At 39.3% G+C, this 17,477-nt stretch overlaps 1 protein-coding gene across 4 annotated transcripts in view; it reads right to left on the bottom strand.

Moving 5' to 3' along the window:
- The window catches only part of LOC149288043 (protein FAM184A-like), a 79,887-nt gene that overhangs the window by 10,854 nt on the left and 51,556 nt on the right, over positions 1–17,477 (bottom strand). For 2 of the 4 annotated variants that reach the window (XM_089492204.1, XM_089492205.1), the window contains exons 5-12: positions 13,155–13,277; positions 11,078–11,239; positions 9,632–9,753; positions 9,159–9,309; positions 4,592–4,804; positions 4,132–4,285; positions 3,331–3,458; positions 1,756–1,940 (exon numbers count right to left, since the gene is read on the bottom strand). In XM_089492204.1, coding sequence (XP_089348330.1) covers positions 1,756–1,940; positions 3,331–3,458; positions 4,132–4,285; positions 4,592–4,804; positions 9,159–9,309; positions 9,632–9,753; positions 11,078–11,239; positions 13,155–13,277 — 1,238 coding nt within the window. Of the gene's footprint in view, positions 1–148; positions 296–1,755; positions 1,941–3,330; positions 3,459–4,131; positions 4,286–4,591; positions 4,805–7,069; positions 7,112–9,158; positions 9,310–9,631; positions 9,754–11,077; positions 11,240–13,154; positions 13,278–17,477 lie in introns of all 4 variants that reach the window. The other 2 variants (XM_089492202.1, XM_089492203.1) reach the window with 2 other exon arrangements.

Genomic DNA, 17,477 nt, shown 5'->3' with positions numbered 1-17,477 from the left:
AGTTCCAATTAGTGCATAAAACTGAAAGATGTAGGATCCGGTGAAGTGACAGACCCCTTAAGAAGAGATGTTAAGAATAACGGTAGGATTGGTTAGTATAAAGTGTTATAGTTGGCAGATCAATTAGTTTTGGTTCATTTAGACTTACGAAACTTGCAATGCAGAATTTTTTTCCATAAGCAGTGCTTGAATCTTTGCAAATTCTGCCCCTATAGTTTCCTTCTCACTGATGTGTGCAGCAGTTATCTCATTCATCTCTTCCTCATGTTTCTTGCTTAAATTGTGTTCATGCATCCTTTTTCAAAAATTAAATAAATACATGCTTAAACAGTTTTTAGCAATTTATTCGCTTGCCACACATAAGAACTAGTTTACTTGAACCATGATACTGTAACAGATGTAGAACAAAAGACTCCGGTACTTGAGTCAGCACCAGTCAACTGATCAGAAGCATAATTAAAGGGCCAGTAAAATAAGGCCACCATTGGCAAATCACTGAAATTATTTTTGTGACTGCCATTGTTTCAAACAGTTTATACTAACTATGAAATTAATTGCTTGGTTACCTTCATGAATTACAGAGATATTGAATCAGACAAATTGTTCTATTTCTGTTAATTACGGGATTCACTCTTTATATGCCCTGTATATTTACAAACAGTGCCATATAATTATTTAATATCTTATATAATATATTAAAAATTAATACAGAATGACATCATCATTTACAAATGTCTGTTGAAAAACTTGGAGCAAGACAGAATATTATTAACAAATTCCAGTTATTGCCACTTAAAAGTTTATTTTGTGTACATACCCTTCTACCTAAAGTACCTAAACCGCTTTGCATCCAATGCAGATCACCCCAGTGCAGTTTTACAATCACTTACACTTACTGCTAGACTCAAATGTTGAGGTGACTGTTAGAGATGTGTCTAAAAGCTGTGATAGTTAACATTGATTAAAAAAGGCAAAGGGATATGGTATTTGGACTGAAACTGCTTGTTATGACCCAAATAAATTATGCTATGTATAATAGTGCTATGTATCATATATTAAACAAACATTACGATTACTGGGATATCGTAATTTTCTTTCATCAACCTAGAAGCTCGGGATGAGGTTAAATAAGAAAACAACTCATAGGATCCTATAGAAACCATTGTAATGATCCTTCCCAAACTCCTGGAAAGAGGTGCTCAGCATATCTGTAATGGGACATTAGCTGATTTTACAAACCTCTTTTAATGGTCTAAAACAATTTTGGGCTTTGAGTTTCGGAATACATTTTGGTAATATTCCAAAACTCAAGCACCTGCAATATACTGGATATAAGTACCAATTTGCTTCTAGTCTCTATAAGTGTCTACTGACATAATGAAATACGGACATCATATATAGCAAGGGTGTCCAACCTGCGGCCCTCTGGCTGCTGCAGGACTACATCTCCCATACTCCTCTGACAGCCCCTTAGCTGAAAGAGCATTATGGGATATGTAGTCCTGCAGCAGCTGGAGGGCCTCAGGTTGGACACCCTCGATATATAAGATCTGCAAAGACAGCCTTGAAAAGACAGCAAAATGACCTGTTTTCCATGTGTTGTATAATGTCTTAATTTTTCAGCCTCCCAAAGATGCAAAGCACAATACAGCACATGTTGAACATGCCGTCAACTAGAATGATTTCATTAATACCGTTGTATATTGATTTGAAAGTGCACAGATGGCTAAAGGATAGGACTATAACCCGGCATACCTAATTTGTTGATTGGCTTCACTGCGTATCCTAAGTATTTCTTTTCCTTTCAATTCCAGTTCCTTAGTTAGAGTATTCATGCTCTCGTGCAGTATCACCAGCTCCTTATTCAGGTTCGATACATGCTGTTCTTGATGCCTAAGCTGCTCCTCGAGATCTGCTATTCTTCCCAGAAGCTCAGACTCCTATAAAAATGAACCAAAACATAACATTTCAGTGATTTCCGATTTCCAATACTTTTTGCTTCTGCAGTTTCCTGAAATAACATTAGATTAAATATTAAACAGTCAATAACTAAATTCAGCTACTTTATATCTATTACCAGTAGAATCACATATTTTCTTTCCCTATGAACAGTTTAATCACTTCATAACATGACACTTGCTTGTGAGTCCTTAAGCAGTCCACTATTAAAAAATAATAATAATGAAAAAGATCAGGAGGTTTATTCGTGAAAATTACAAGTGTATGTGAATGCATAAAGAAATGCAGGTTTGCAGCAGCTAAAACTAAACCACTCACATTTGAATGCATGTAAGATCACTCTCAATTCACATACACTTGCCTGCAGGAGCTAAGTTGAAAAAAAAATAGCAAATTGCAGATTTATACATCAGTGAGATTTGGGTAATTTTATGGGACTTTATCCTATGTCTTACTCCCCAGGGTTTTTCATTTAAATAGTCTACATAGTAGTTGAATGTTGTTTCCTATACAGATGTGTCCATAGAGCATTTGTGAGTTAGGGGAAAACTCTTCTCTACTTAACTGGAAACAGAGACATATTCAAATAATATTCTCACATTTAATATGGTTTATAGTCACCAGAATTAACAATTCCAATCCAGAATGGATACTCTTTGCAAAACATCTCGATGGTTTAGTACCATTTTGTAGACTATCCTATAGCCTGTGTACTCTTTATCAAACCCAGGTATTTTCTTATGTATTTTAGCCCTTGACCTTAAGTTTGATATATTATAATATCCATTTCCCTTTTATCTTTTGTCTTGCTTGCCTGCTGTTTACATTTTTCATCCTCTTCCTAACTTCTATTCTGTCCCCCATACATATACATGCAGATATATACATGTACACATACACACACACATATATATATATATATACATATATATCTATATATATATATATATATACACACACCTATACACACGGTACTTACCACCTCCTCCACTTAGCTCCGGTATGTTCCTTGTGGTCTGTAGCTCACTCACTGAGTGGTGATCCGATCAGGTCCCGGTACATGGGGCCATCATCTTCTCTCACGGACACACTGAGAAGTGATGTAATTTCCAGGTGCGCAGTGTCAGTGAGGAAGGTTGATTGTCACATATTGCAGGACCCGATAGGATCGCCACTTCTTGGGACAGGTAACAGTTATTTTTAATATGTAAATGCCTGAGCCCTGGAACAATTTCTCGGTGTGCTCTGACGTTAATCCAGCCCTGAGTAGTGTTGGACCCAGTGAGTTTTCCCTGCAAGAATGGTCAAATAAGCTGTTCTAACTGCTTAGGCCAACTCTTGCCTTAGTCAATAGACCCCTTTATGACTTACCCGACGCCGGCTTTGCTCTCTTTGTCTTTCAAGTTCTTCTGACGCTGCCTCCATCTCCTGAAGGTGATTGTGCCTTAGCTGGTCAATGGCTGCTGCATGCTGATGATTGAGTTCAGAACGTAGTGACGCTAGGATATGGAATCACAGCATATACTTTCAACAAGTTAGTAAAACAACTTGATTATCTACTAGATAGTTTAGTGAAAAAAAGTTGTAACTTTGCCATATCCCCTTTGTAAAGAGATAAGCTGAAATATTCAGATATCAGTACACATTACTGATAGGCACACAATGGGGCAAAAGGGCAGCACAAGAGTCCTATGTGTGCAGAGCCTCCATTGTGAACAGAACAGGAAGAACTGAAAGGTGGCAGAGGATTGTTCTCCATAATGGTCCATAAGAAGCCCCAATAGCTTTTTATTGAATTTGCTTTATCCACCATCAGTAAAAAACTAATTGTTTTGTCCATTTTTTTCAGTGCTTACAGTACTTCAGCATACTAAACTTTCAAATGTTCTATTTTATACTGTGGCTATAACTTGCTTTGTGAAATTGTTCATCCGTTATGACAAATTTTAGTTACATTTACTGGGGGACTTTTACACACAATAGGTACTCTCTGGATAGGGAAAATTAGTTATTAGGCTTTCAGCAAGTGAAGCCATCCAACATTGTTATTTGTTAAAAGTTTAATGTGTTCATGTGAGGTGTAAGCACAATACCTCTACCAACTGACTTGTCACTCATAAAACAGTGAATACACAGTATGTACTGAGATTAATAATTAATAAATGCACATACCTAGCATGGCTTTACCCTCATCCTCCAATTCAAAGCGTAATGTTTGCAATTCCTGTTCCATTTCCACTCTAAGGGCTTCCATAGCCTGCTTATGAGCCTCCTTTACAGTCTGCAGCTCCCCTGTGTATTTCTGATGCAAGTGATCTTCGAGATCCTGTGTAGTTAAGACAAAAATACTTGTATGATGGATTCATTAGGGTTGAAAAATAAATTATACCTTAAGAGGCAAGATAGAGAAAATGGTCATATTCTATTAACAATTATATTAGTGCTCAACACAAAGTGATTACGGTTAGGAGAACAATTGCACTCTAAATTGATACCTCCTCTCCTAAGGCTAGTAAGGTATTTTTGGTCAAACCAGGGTAACGGATCTGATAGAGCTGGTGTCACAAATTAGAAAATCTACTGTCTGTCTGTCCTATATGTCCTTTTGCACACAAAGTGAATTGGAACTTGCTTTTTGCTCTTGATCTTTTGCATCCTCCATGCTTTGAAATGCTATCATGTGGGCCTCCTGCAAGGAATTTTGCCTCTGCTGGTGCTCCTCCTCCAGTTCTTGAAGCTCCCGAGTGAGGCGCTGACGTTCTTGACTGAACTGTGACTGCAGCTGCTGCAAAGCATTCTGGGACTGGCACAGCTGCATCTCAAGGTTCTGTTTTAGCAAAGAAATCTAAGACAGCAAGAAAAACACAGAAAAATGAGAATGGCAAGCAATACACAAACAAAAATCATGTACAATTGTATAAAAAATAAAGTACACCATATTTGAATGCTATGGGTTTACATATCAAGACATAATGACAATCATCTGTTCCTTAGCAGGTCAAAAAATAGGTAAATACAACCTCAGATGAACAACAACACCTGACATATCACACCGTGTCATGATTAAGTCAACAAAAATAAAGCCAAAATGGAGAAGCCATGTGTGAAAAAGTACACCTTATGATTCAATAGCTCGTAGAACCATCTTTAGCATCAATAACTTGAAGTAATCATTTTCTATATAACTATCAGTCCCTCGCATCGTTGTGGAGGAATCTTGGCCCACTATTCTTTACGTGGCTGACTGCAATTGTACAGCTCTGTTTAAGCCAATGTAGGTACTTTTCAAAAGGTCCTATTATAGAAATATATTCTGTGCTACCATGTTTTCAGATGCCTATGTGTAGGTATATACATTTCTCTGACACCAAAGTTTAGTGGAATACAACTCTTCCAAATGGGTCGCACATCCACATAGGGAAAAAATAGATTTTTGACAAGAAATAGTGTAACCAAAGTTTAGTGGCAAAGAATTTTAGCAGTACTGAATTATTCTTTGAGCAGGTATCAATTTAAACTATACATTATACAGATATAAGTATGTTGAAATTGCACTACTTTTTTCAAAGCGATACTTCTCCCTCCATTAACTTTTTAGCATGCAAAGGCCATGCAAATTAGAATTTTCAACTTTCAACTACAAAATCCCTTCCTAACACCTGATGTCTAGCTCATAAAGAAACCATTAGTAGTATTCAGTATGGCGTTAAACATTTGTTTTTTTTTCACCCGTAATCCTATATTACTCAATCGCAAACATCTTCCTCAAGGATGTAATAATCTTTGATATATACAGAAAAATTGCATTTATATTGGACATATAAAGTGGTAATTAATGAGGAGGAAATGCTGTCTCGTGGAAAATACATTGGCAACAAATGTACACTATGAAGTATTCGGTACAGGTGATGAGTATGAATGGAAATGTGAAGACTGGTTATTCATCAATGCTCAAGCGCTAGCAGCTGCCAAACCAAGCTGGTATCACAATAAAAACACGGCAACAGGACTTATCACAAGAAATCCCATTAGAAATAACTATTTTTTTCCCTTTCACACCTTTGCACTTCAGAAAAGTGTGTTACATTACAGTTCTCCCTGTCAGAAAAATCAATGATGTAGCACGTTTTCTGAAACAACACAGCTCTCAAAAAAGACCAATTTAAATGCAACCTATTAGCTTGTTTTGCACTCAACACAATCTCTATATACAGTCTAAAAAAATAATATATGAGCATCTGCATTTTTAGTGGTTTTAAATATATAAATTGATGTAAGTCAAGAACAAACTGAATGACAAAATTGAAACAAAATTCGGAATGACTTACAACCGTCCTTAATAAACAAATCCACACGTTTTCTTATACTACTCCTTTCAGTTTGCGGTATAATATTACTTAAAGTGAATCTGTCACCAAATATAAACTTGTCTATATATATATATATTTTAAATGCTAGATGTGCCATGTCCTTGCCTTGCTGCAGATATATCCCAGCATGCTATTCAAATGCCCTTTGGGAGGATGCAATTTTAAGAGCAATCCTTTAGCTTTGTAAAGTTTTTATAATGGGTACAGAAATTGGGTTATGATATACAATGCTCAGCTGTGCCCAATATATTTTTGTGTGAATATCTTTGAAACTTCCACATGATATATTAAAACATGTTAACACAAAATTTAAATTTTTCTATTGATTATTTTATTTTTTAAGAACATAATTATCATGGAGTTAGGTTGAAATGTGGGCTATTCTGCGGGTGTTTAAGCTCTACAAATGCCATTCAAGTCATGCTATGCAGAATGCTTCGCAAACATGGCTACCCAAACTTTCTGCTGCTTCACATTGCAAATGCCACATATACAACTGCCAAAGCATGATAGAGGGTTCTAATGTCTAATGAATGCTGGTATACATACAACTGTATAGGTGCAGCTTATCCATTTTCCAATATAGTCCATGGTTAGAGATTAGTGGCTAGGTATGCCTATGGCAAATGAATGTGTATAGGTAATATCCCAAGACGCAGTGAGCTCAAATGCAATAAGCTGCCGGGGAATAATAATGCATGCATGCCTCGGCGTCAATACTGTAAGTGCAGCAGACTTACATTGCTGATGGATTTATGTAAAGCCTCACCCAGACAGTGCCGCTACACAGGAAAGATTACAGGAAGAAAGGGAGACATTCAGAAATTATGCTAAAAAAAAAAATGGGATAGAGGAGGGAGTGGAAAACAGAACAATAATCACAGCCTGGAAACGAACAAAGAGAACAGTTTAACAAGATGCATGTAGAATACACACATTCATACTGTCCGTAGCTAATGAACAAGAATATCAGTAGTTGAAAATGAGTCTAAATTGCAAAATCAATGGTAGCATTTGTTCTGGAAATTATTAAGATCTACTCGTGGCGAGGCCACGCAATGGGAGCTACTCACAGATTGCCAGGGGCATGTACAGAATAGTTTGCTATGGTCATCTGTCTATCAGCTCTCATACCTCATTAGTTAGAGTGAATAATAACAATAATAACAATAATTATAGTGGGTAAAGGAGCTATTCATGTGTAGGGTTATGTATCTGCCACTAGCACATGCAACATCTTAATTAGGGACAGTATAAGTAGTATATTGTATGTAAACATATATTATAATCCCTTTTCAAAAAGGAAAATGCCAATGTGCAACAGAGCCAACTGATGTTCACATTAAATGCACAAAAAGAAACAGGAATCTACGAAGCACCGCCTTTTAATGGAAACCTTAGATTGGAATATACAGGGCACTGCAGCCTGCAAGATTAGTCTTTGCCACAAGCTTCTCCAAATACCTATTCAAGACTCCATGTACTGATGCATTATACTGCGCCAGCTTCTTATGGGAGAAGTTCACTGGGGTTGTCTATTCATAATATATAGGTGAATCCAGTGAATCCACTAAAAAAAAGGCACGACTTTTGTTGTTTTGGGAGCTGTAGAAGATTGGATGACATAGTCCATTTTGTGGGGTTCTATTCAGAAATCAATGGGTACGAGTCCTGCCAGCTTAAGAAGTGGTAAGAATCATTGGGTCACGGTGGGTAGCTGCAGCTGCTACTTCAGGTAAATGTTTTTTGTTTTTTTTTAATGTAAAGACTGCATAATAAAGTAGTCACAGAGTACCTTCATATGCATTCTTCTTTAATTGAGCTATCCCTTTAATCCTCCTTGCCGATAGTGGCATGACTTCCCAGTCATTTATTATAATATACAAAAACACCTTTCTAAAATATTCAAAAATTACTTTATTTAGCTTGGGCATAAATCAAATTTTAATCATGTTCTCCTATTTTAGGATTGCTATGGTAATAAAATATTCAGATTTGAATCCCCAAATCATAACAATTACGGAACATAAAAGACTGAACAATTCTCTTGTTTCTCCCCTAAATAAACACCAGAGACCTCCAACCAATTAGTGAAGGCAGTTATATGAAATGTTAATCTGAAGAGACTTTGCAAAGCCACCTGGGTGCACTCATTATGTTAACTACATTATTTCTCTCTGATCAAACACAATTAACAAAGAGCTATCGCTCTAGCATTTTAGTCCGTAACTAAAAAACATTCAATGAAATGTTAGAAATGTATTTTAGTGCATTAACGGGTGCAAATACTCTAGGTTTCTATACTTCTATTGTCTACAATTGAAGACCAAACGCTAGTTTCACTATTTTTAATACATCTTTTAATTTTCCATAAATATGTATCTTTATCTTAGGGTATAAACTACATAAAATGGCTAAATCAGCTTGTTTCACAGGGAAAGTGTGCCCCATTTAGACTTCATAGACCAGACGCAGGTGAGTCCTACTGAAGCACACCTGGTTTCCAAAATCAGGCTTCCCTTGTTTTTACAGAGTTTGATGAACATGACTTATGTAAGTACATATTTATATATGGATAAATAGAAAGGTACATATATAGACAGATAGACAAAACTATATATATAGATGTGGATGCCCACACAAAAACACACTCATACATGCATACACATATATGACATTTGACAGCCAGACATGAGTTAATGGCTGTGCTGGAGAACTGGATTCATACCTTGGGGCTGCAGATACAAAACCGTCATCGGGAAGTAAAAAAACAAATCTCAGAGTCTATAGTCATTAAGAAGGGAACCTGATTGGAACAGATATATGTACCTGATCAAGGAGATCTTCTACCTTCTTTTGCCACCCTTCCTTTGCTGTATTTAACTCCCGTTCTTTTAGCTGCAGAAGGTGTGCCATAGCACCCTTTTTATCCTCCTCATGCTGTATCCTCAGTTCTTCTCTGAGCTTATTGCATTCTTGCCTAGAGTTGACAACATAAAGAATCCAGAAAGTAAAATGTGTGTAATAACATAGTAATGAAATATATAAACATTATTGAAGGATTATTCCCCTTAGAATAGTTTTAGAATACATTAAGACAATAAATTGCATACATTTCAATAAAAAACTGGAAAAATGGGTGTGTCTAAATTAAAATAATAATGAAAAAATAATTTAAAAAAGCAAAATGAACAAAATGTTAAAATAGGTGCCAAAAGACATTGTGCTCCACTAGAAATATACATGACAAAAACCCTTTATTGTCCTAATACAAAGTTTTAAAATAATTAAAATGTTCCTACCTGAGGGTCTCTGTCCATTTTAGTTCAAGGTCACGAGCTAACTTATCCATCTTTAATCTTTCCTCTTCTCGGGTTGCAGCCATTGTTGCTTCATGCTGCTGTCTTTCTTTCTCCAACTCCCCCTGTAATAACGCAACAGGAAAAAAAACTCACCTTTTATATCTGTACATGCAAATTATTGGTTATAAACATAGTGCTCGACTTGTACTAGAATGAGACAACTCAGTTACTTTAGTTTAGTATATTGAAGCATTTTGGGCTTACGGCTTCCTGAATATTTATTAGGGCTCATTGATTATTTTGCAAGACTGATTAGAATATATATCAAATAGTTATCAGAGCTTGTTATCGTGATGTCCTTGGGGACATGTGACAAACTGGAATCAATGATCTATGCCCAAACTAATCCTGTTCTAATCAAACCGTCACCAAGAGTTTTGTAATTTGTTTACTGGAAAATAAATGAATACGTCTGCTATAAGAATATGAAATTATTAAATATTGGGTTATAATACTTTGGTTTTGGCTTGGTTATCAGGCCCCATTTTTTGGATGTCACTTTTTTGTTGTATCTACCTAGTATTGTTATGCACATTGGTATTATTGTTCTCATAATGCACATAATTATCTATGTATCTTTTGGTTATTTAAGTTTAACAGATGTGCTTAGTGCTTTACAGTTTACATTATAATAAAATCATATAATGTTATATAATGTAGAGTAATCCTACGGACATACTGATTAGGGTATAATAGGTATGAATCAACAAGAAAGGAAACATTTGACCCATAGAGCTTGCAGGCTTAGTTAGAATTAAACTCGTACTGAGCGGCAACTAAAATTTTTACAATACATCATTTTATCTTGCTGCAGATGATTAAATGAATACTAAATTATATCCAGGAGCAAAACTAAAAATAGTCTGAAAAAAACAGCACACATTAATCCACTGAACCCATTTCTGAATATTCCATAAATGTATTGTCTCATCTTAAAACATTTATAATCTCAAACTGTGTTCAGAACAATATAATCAAAATGAGGGAGTAATCCGACAAAAATAGACAAATGGTTTTACCAGCAGATTGTTCCTGATTATAATCTGGGTGCATTTTTATAGCTATGCAGTACTGTACTTGCAATGTTGCGTACACTACATTTCTAGTGTATATCTTCTAATGCACTTAGGTATTTTACACAATGCTGTGTTTCAAAGGAAGGTGAGTAACTGTGCACAAATCGTTTGGCGTGTGACAAATACAAGAACATTTAAACCTGTTAACAAATTTAAAATATGTATGATTTAGACACTTTTTTACTGATACATGTTTCATGAATATTTGAAAGAATTGCCACATAGCGTATTATGACAAACATTTTCCATTTGTTTGTTGTTCTCTTTGTACATCCAGCTTACACTAAGAAGTGCTCAGTCTCATACAAACCTGTACAGCAAAAAGAGAGTCACTGGTGTCCCTTAACCTCTCCCTTGTTAAATCCAACTCATTTTGAAGCCTGTCTTGTGCATCTTTGAGACTTGAGATATGACACTCGGCTGAGCCAAGCCCTTGCTCACTTTTCTTCACCAGGTCTTGCAGACGTCCAATCTGTGACAACGTAACAGTCGTTAGCATTGGAAAACAATTTTCCTACCACAAACTTTGCATATGATGTTCAGTCTTTTTTATATAGTTGGTCTAATTTAGACACTATTATGTGTATGTTATAGTAATTAATGACACTGATAATAAGTTAGTAATCAGATGATTCTCAGAATCGTGCAGCGCCCAGTAGCCATGTCACTGGTGACATTAAGCTTAATTTTGAGTAAAGAGTGAATGGTTGCATATTTAAAATCTGGTTTACCAATTGATAAGACTTATATTTAGGCAATATTTCTTAATCACAAAGAGTGTACACCCTCTTTGAATCCTATGGTTTTACATATGAGGACATAACAACAATCACCTGTTGCTTAGAAGGTCTAAAATTAGATAAATGCAACTTCAGATGAACAACACCACATGACATATTACACTGGGTCTTGATTTATTCAACAAAATAAAGCCAAAATATAGAAGCCATGTGTGAAAAACTAAGTACACTCTATGATTAAATAGCTTTTAGAACCACCTTTAGCACCAATAACTTGCCGTAATCATTTTCTGTATGACTTTATCAGTCTCTCACATCATTGTGGAAACATTTTGGCCCACTCTTTTTAACAATGCTGCTTCAGTTCATTGAGGTTTGCGGGCATTTGCACAGCTCTCTTAAGGTCCTGCCAAAGAATTTCAATCCGGTTGAGGTGTGGACTTTTACTGGGGCATTGCAACACCTTGATCCTTTTTTTTAGCCATTCTGTTGTAGATTTGCTGGTGTGCTTGAGATCATTCTCCTGTTGCATGACTCAATTTCCACCAAGCTTTAGCTGTTGGACAGATGGCCTCACATTTGACTTTAGAATACTTTGGTATACAAAGGAGTTCATGGTCGACTCAATGACTTCAAGGTCCCCAGGTCCCTGCAAAACAAGCCAAAATAATCATCCCTCCACCACTGTACTTGACAGTTGGTGTAAAGTGTTTGTGCTGATATGCTGTGTTTGGTTTTCCCCAAACATGGTGCTGTGCATTACAGCCAAATAGATCCTTTTTGGTCCCGTCTGTTCAAAGGACATTGCTCCTGAAGTCTTGTGGTTTGTTCAGATGGCAAACCAAAGCTGTACTGACATGTTCTTTTTAGAGAGAAGAGGCTTTCTCCTTACAACCCTTCCAAACCAGCCATACTTGTTTAGTCTTTTTCTAATTGCACTGCCATGAACCTTAACATTAAACATGCTAACTGAGGCATGTAGAGCCTGAGATGTAACTCTTGTTTTTATTGCAATTTCTCTCAGCATTGTACTGGGTGATTTTGCTGGGACGTCAGCTCCTGGGGTGATTGGTCTAGAATGTTTTCCATTTTTGAATAATCTTTCTCACTGTAGAATAATGAACTTTCAATTGAAAATGACCTTATACCCATTCCCAGACTTATGGGCAGCAACATTTGCTTCTTTAAAATCATTGCTGATGTCTTTCCTCCTTGGCATTGTATTAACACATCTGAATGATCCAGACCAGCAAACTACTAAAACTTTGCCTTTTATAGAGATGGTCACACTTGCTGATGATCAATTAACCAAGCCTTTTGATTAGCAGCACCTGTCTGCTACTTAGCACCTTAATTTCTATGGAATCAGTAGGGGTGTACTTAAGTTTTTCACACATGGCTTCTGCATTTTGGCTTATTTGGGCATATTTCTGTTGAACAAATCATGACGGCGTGTAATATGTCATATGTTGTTTATCTGAGGCTGTATTTACCTAATTTTAGACCTGCTAAGGAAGATGGTTGTTATTACGGTATGCCCTGATGTGAAAAACCATAGAATTCAAAGATGGTGTACTTTCAAAGAATTTATTGATTTATTTCCCTCCATCCTACCATAATTAGCTGCTCACTAATGTGGTTGTTTACCTCCTGATTGGCAGCTGTCAGCTTGGTAGTCAGATCTTCTTTAAGGTTTTCTAGCTGCTGCCGCAGTTGTTTCTTTCCCTCTTCAAATTCCTGTCTCTCCTTTTCAAACTGTTGCTGGAGTTCCTTTGAAAAATGAACCAAACTTTCGTGTTATGTTTGCAATTTCAGCAAATAAATAAAACTGTGCAACTTATGTAGGAACAAGCACACATTGGAGCTTAATTTAAATTTAGCTAACAGAATAAATATTTAAATTGAAAAACAGTTCAGATAAGTACAGCAGTTAACAGCATAGGTAATTGATGTGTTGACTAAACAAAGATTTGCACTAAAACAACATCCTTGATGTATCGGTGCATCAAATATTTTTTTCAAATAGCACAGATTCTCAGAATTATTTACGACCCAAGGCAACAGCATGTTTGCAATTTCTCTACAATAAATATCTTCAGTGCTCTTTATGAGAACAAGCCTGTTAACTGTTCTTGTTCAAAGAGACAATTCAGAAGGGAATTTACCACAGCATAGGAAGATGATACATAGTGTTTACTTTAAAACTACATGCCAAGTGATTTCCTTAAAGACATGGCATGATCTTCTATGACCACACGTTATCCAACCAAGAGCAGTTGTAAACTTTGGCCCTGCCAGAATGGCTTCCTGCTGTGCGCCCCGCCAGAAGGACTTCCTGCCGTGCGCCCAGCCAGAAGAGCTTCCGAGTCGTGCGCCCTGCCAGAAGGGCTTCTGAGTTGTGTGCCCCATCAGAAGGGCTTCCGAGTCGTGCGCCTCGCCAGAAGGGCTTCTGAGTCGTGTGCCTCATCAGAAGGGCTTCTGAGTCGTGTGCCCCGTCAGAAGGGCTTCCGAGTCGTTGTCAGGGTTTCGGCCTACCTGCACTGGCTTTCCTCCTCATGGCTCTCTGTTTGTTAGGCCGCGCCCCCTTCCTCTTCCAACTTTATGTCCTAGTTAACCCCTCCTCTTCCTGCAGGCTGTGACTATATTAACCAGCTAGTTCAGTTGCTGGTTGCCCTTTCGTGGTTCTGGACCTGTGAGTGCGTGCTTCCTTCCAGTGTTTGATTCTTGTGTATGACCCGGCCTGTCTGACTCCCATTCTGGTGCTGACTCCTGCCTGCTTTTGGACTACGTGGATTTCTGGACTCCTGATCTTGGCTCGTATGACTACTCGTTCTGGCTCCTGACCTTGGCTTGTTCTACGACCACCTGCTTGTCTTATGTTTTGGATTCTTGTTATTATTTTATTTTAATAAACATTTTGACCAGTACCTTTTTGCCTCCGTCCTGATTCACTGGTACCCTGACATTACGAAAGGGCCATGAATCCTGATGGTACTGGTACTCTTCCTGTTCCTACAGTCTTCACCCGGTTAGACCAACAGGATCACAGGTTGGACCAGTTGGCTGCTGCAGTACAGACACTCCTTAACCGTACAGCGCATTTGGAACCACCACCTGCACGACCTATAGCTCCAGCTCCTTATGTTGTTCCTGCACCAGCTGTTGCAGCTGAACCACTGGCTCCCAGAGGCATGAGTGGTACTGCTCCTCTGCCCCAACGCTATGGAGGGGACCCCACCCAGTGCCGTGGGTTTTTGAACCAGGTTGGCATATATCTCGAATTGGTGCCTCAGGCTTTTCCGACCGAGCGGGCCAGGGTTGGTTTCCTGATCTCACTACTAACCGACAAAGCTCTAGCATGGGCTAATCCACTTTGGGAGGCGAATCGGCCTGTTGTGCAAAATTATGCAGAGTTTGTGGTTTCTTTCCGTAGAGTCTTTGACATTCCGGCCCGCGCTACCTCTGCTGCCAAACACCTTATGTCCATTCGCCAGGGGACTAGGACTGTGTCTGATTATGCGATTGAGTTCCGTACCTGGGCAGCAGAGGTCGGGTGGAACAATGAGGCTCTAGTGGCTGCTTTCTTCCATGGTCTGAGCGATTCCATTAAGGATGAAGTAGCAGCTAGGGATCTCCCTACTGACCTCGAAGCCTTAATCACCTTCCTGACCCTTATTGATACAAGGCTTAGGGAGAGACCCTCTTTCAAGGAACGCCTGAGGAGGCATCCTTTTAGGTTGGCGCCAACCTTTTTGAACCCACCCGTTCCTCCCTCTCCTCCCGCGCCTCCTGTGGATGTCCTGCCGGAGGGCGTTGAGCCCATGCAGTTGGGGGCTACCCGGCTCTCTGAGGCCGAGAGAGCGTACCGTAGGAGGGAGGGCCTATGTCTTTACTGTGGCCAAAGTGGGCATTTGCTACGTTCCTGCCCAACTCGCCCGGGAAACGCTCGCACCTAGGGTCCGGTCGGGGACACACTCTAGGTGGGCTTACCCGGTCCCCTAACATCTTCAAAAACAAGCCTCTAGTTACGGTTGTTTTGTCATGGCCAGTGGCTTCGATTGTTACTAAAGCGCTCATAGACTCAGGTGCTGCCGATGCCTTTATTGACACCTCCTTTGTGGCTAACCATTGTATACCTGTTATTAACAGGGAGAAGCCCTTGGCCGTCCAGGCTATTGATGGTAGGCCTCTGCAGCCTTCGCTCATTACCAAGGAGACTATTCCTCTCTCCATGTCCATCGGGGCTCTCCATCAGGAGAAGATCCAGTTCCAGATGATCTCCTCTCCTTACTTTCCTGTGGTGTTGGGCTATCCGTGGTTACAAAAACATAATCCTACCCTCGACTGGCGGCAGTCTGAGGTGTTAGCCTGGTCGCCTTCTTGCCAAAAGGAGTGTCTTTGCGAAGTTATCAAGGTCCTTTGTACTGATGCTACCCCGGTGTTGCCACAAGGATACAAGGACTATGCTGATGTCTTTGACAAAGTTCGGGCTGGTTCCCTACCTCCCCATAGGTCCTATGATTGCGCCATAGAACTCCAGCCAGGCGCTGCTCCTCCTCGTGGTCGAGTCTACCCATTGTCAGTTGCTGAGAATAAGGCCATGGAGGATTATGTCTCCGATGCCCTGGCTAGGGGATTTATACGTAAATCCACTTCCCCCGCTGGTGCCGGCTTTTTCTTTGTAAAAAAGAAGGGGGGTGAACTTAGGCCCTGTATTGATTACAGAGGTCTGAATAAAATTACGATCAAAAATGCATATCCAATACCGTTGATCACTGAGCTTTTTGATCGGTTAAAAGGGGCCAAGCTGTTCACCAAGTTGGATTTACGTGGGGCCTACAATTTGGTACGCATTAAGCAAGGACACGAATGGAAGACAGCATTTAATACCAGAAGTGGGCACTATGAATATCTGGTTATGCCTTTTGGCTTATGCAATGCCCCTGCTGTCTTCCAGGAGTTTATCAATGACGTACTCAGAGATATGCTACAGGAGTGTGTTGTTGTATACCTTGACGATATACTCATACACTCGCCTTCTCTCGAGACCCATATCAGTGACGTCAAACGTGTCCTCCAACGCCTCAGAGAGAATGGTTTATACTGTAAGTTGGAGAAATGCGAGTTCCATAAAAACCAGGTTGCATTTTTGGGCTATATTATTTCTGATAAGGGCTTTTCTATGGACCCTCAAAAGGTTTCTGCGGTACTTAATTGGCCTCGTCCTGTTGGTCTTCGGTCTGTCCTACGCTTCCTCGGTTTTGCTAATTATTACCGCAAATTCATACGCAACTTCTCTGATTTAGTCAAACCCATTACTGACCTCACCCGAAAAGATGGTGATCCTTTACGATGGTCTCTGGTTGCGATTCAGGCGTTTGAGGATTTGAAAAAAGCATTCGTGTCCGCTCCCGTCTTGGTCCACCCAGACCCGACACTACCATTCATCCTGGAGGTAGATGCGTCTGAGACTGGAGTAGGCGCCCTTCTGTCTCAACGTCCTAAACTTGAAGGCCCGCTACACCCGTGTGGCTTCTTCTCAAAAAAACTCTCTCCAGCCGAATGCAACTACGATATTGGTGATAGGGAACTTCTGGCTATAATTCTAGCACTCAAGGAATGGCGTCATCTCCTTGAGGGGACCACGACACCTGTTTTGATTTTAACAGATCACAAGAATTTGACCTACCTCTCCGAGGCCAAACGATTGACTCCTCGGCAAGCTCGGTGGGCCTTATTCCTTTCCAGGTTTAATTTTCTGGTATCTTACCTCCCGGGCTCGAAAAACGTACGTGCGGATGCTTTATCTCGACAATTCACTTCCTCTTCCAGAGAAGAAGTGCCTCCGACACCGATTCCTCCCGATCGCATCCTGGCAAGCATCCGTACCAGTCTGACCTCCCCATTGGGGGAGAAAATCCTGGCTGCACAAAATCAGGCTCCACCGTGCACACCGCCTGGCAAGTGCTA

The sequence above is a fragment of the Sceloporus occidentalis genome, unplaced genomic scaffold, assembly GCF_023333645.1.
Source record: "Sceloporus occidentalis isolate IW3139 unplaced genomic scaffold, rSceOcc1.0.p SCAF_54, whole genome shotgun sequence".
Classification (NCBI taxonomy): domain Eukaryota; kingdom Metazoa; phylum Chordata; class Lepidosauria; order Squamata; family Phrynosomatidae; genus Sceloporus; species Sceloporus occidentalis.
This window is presented reverse-complemented; position numbering and strand designations above follow the sequence as displayed.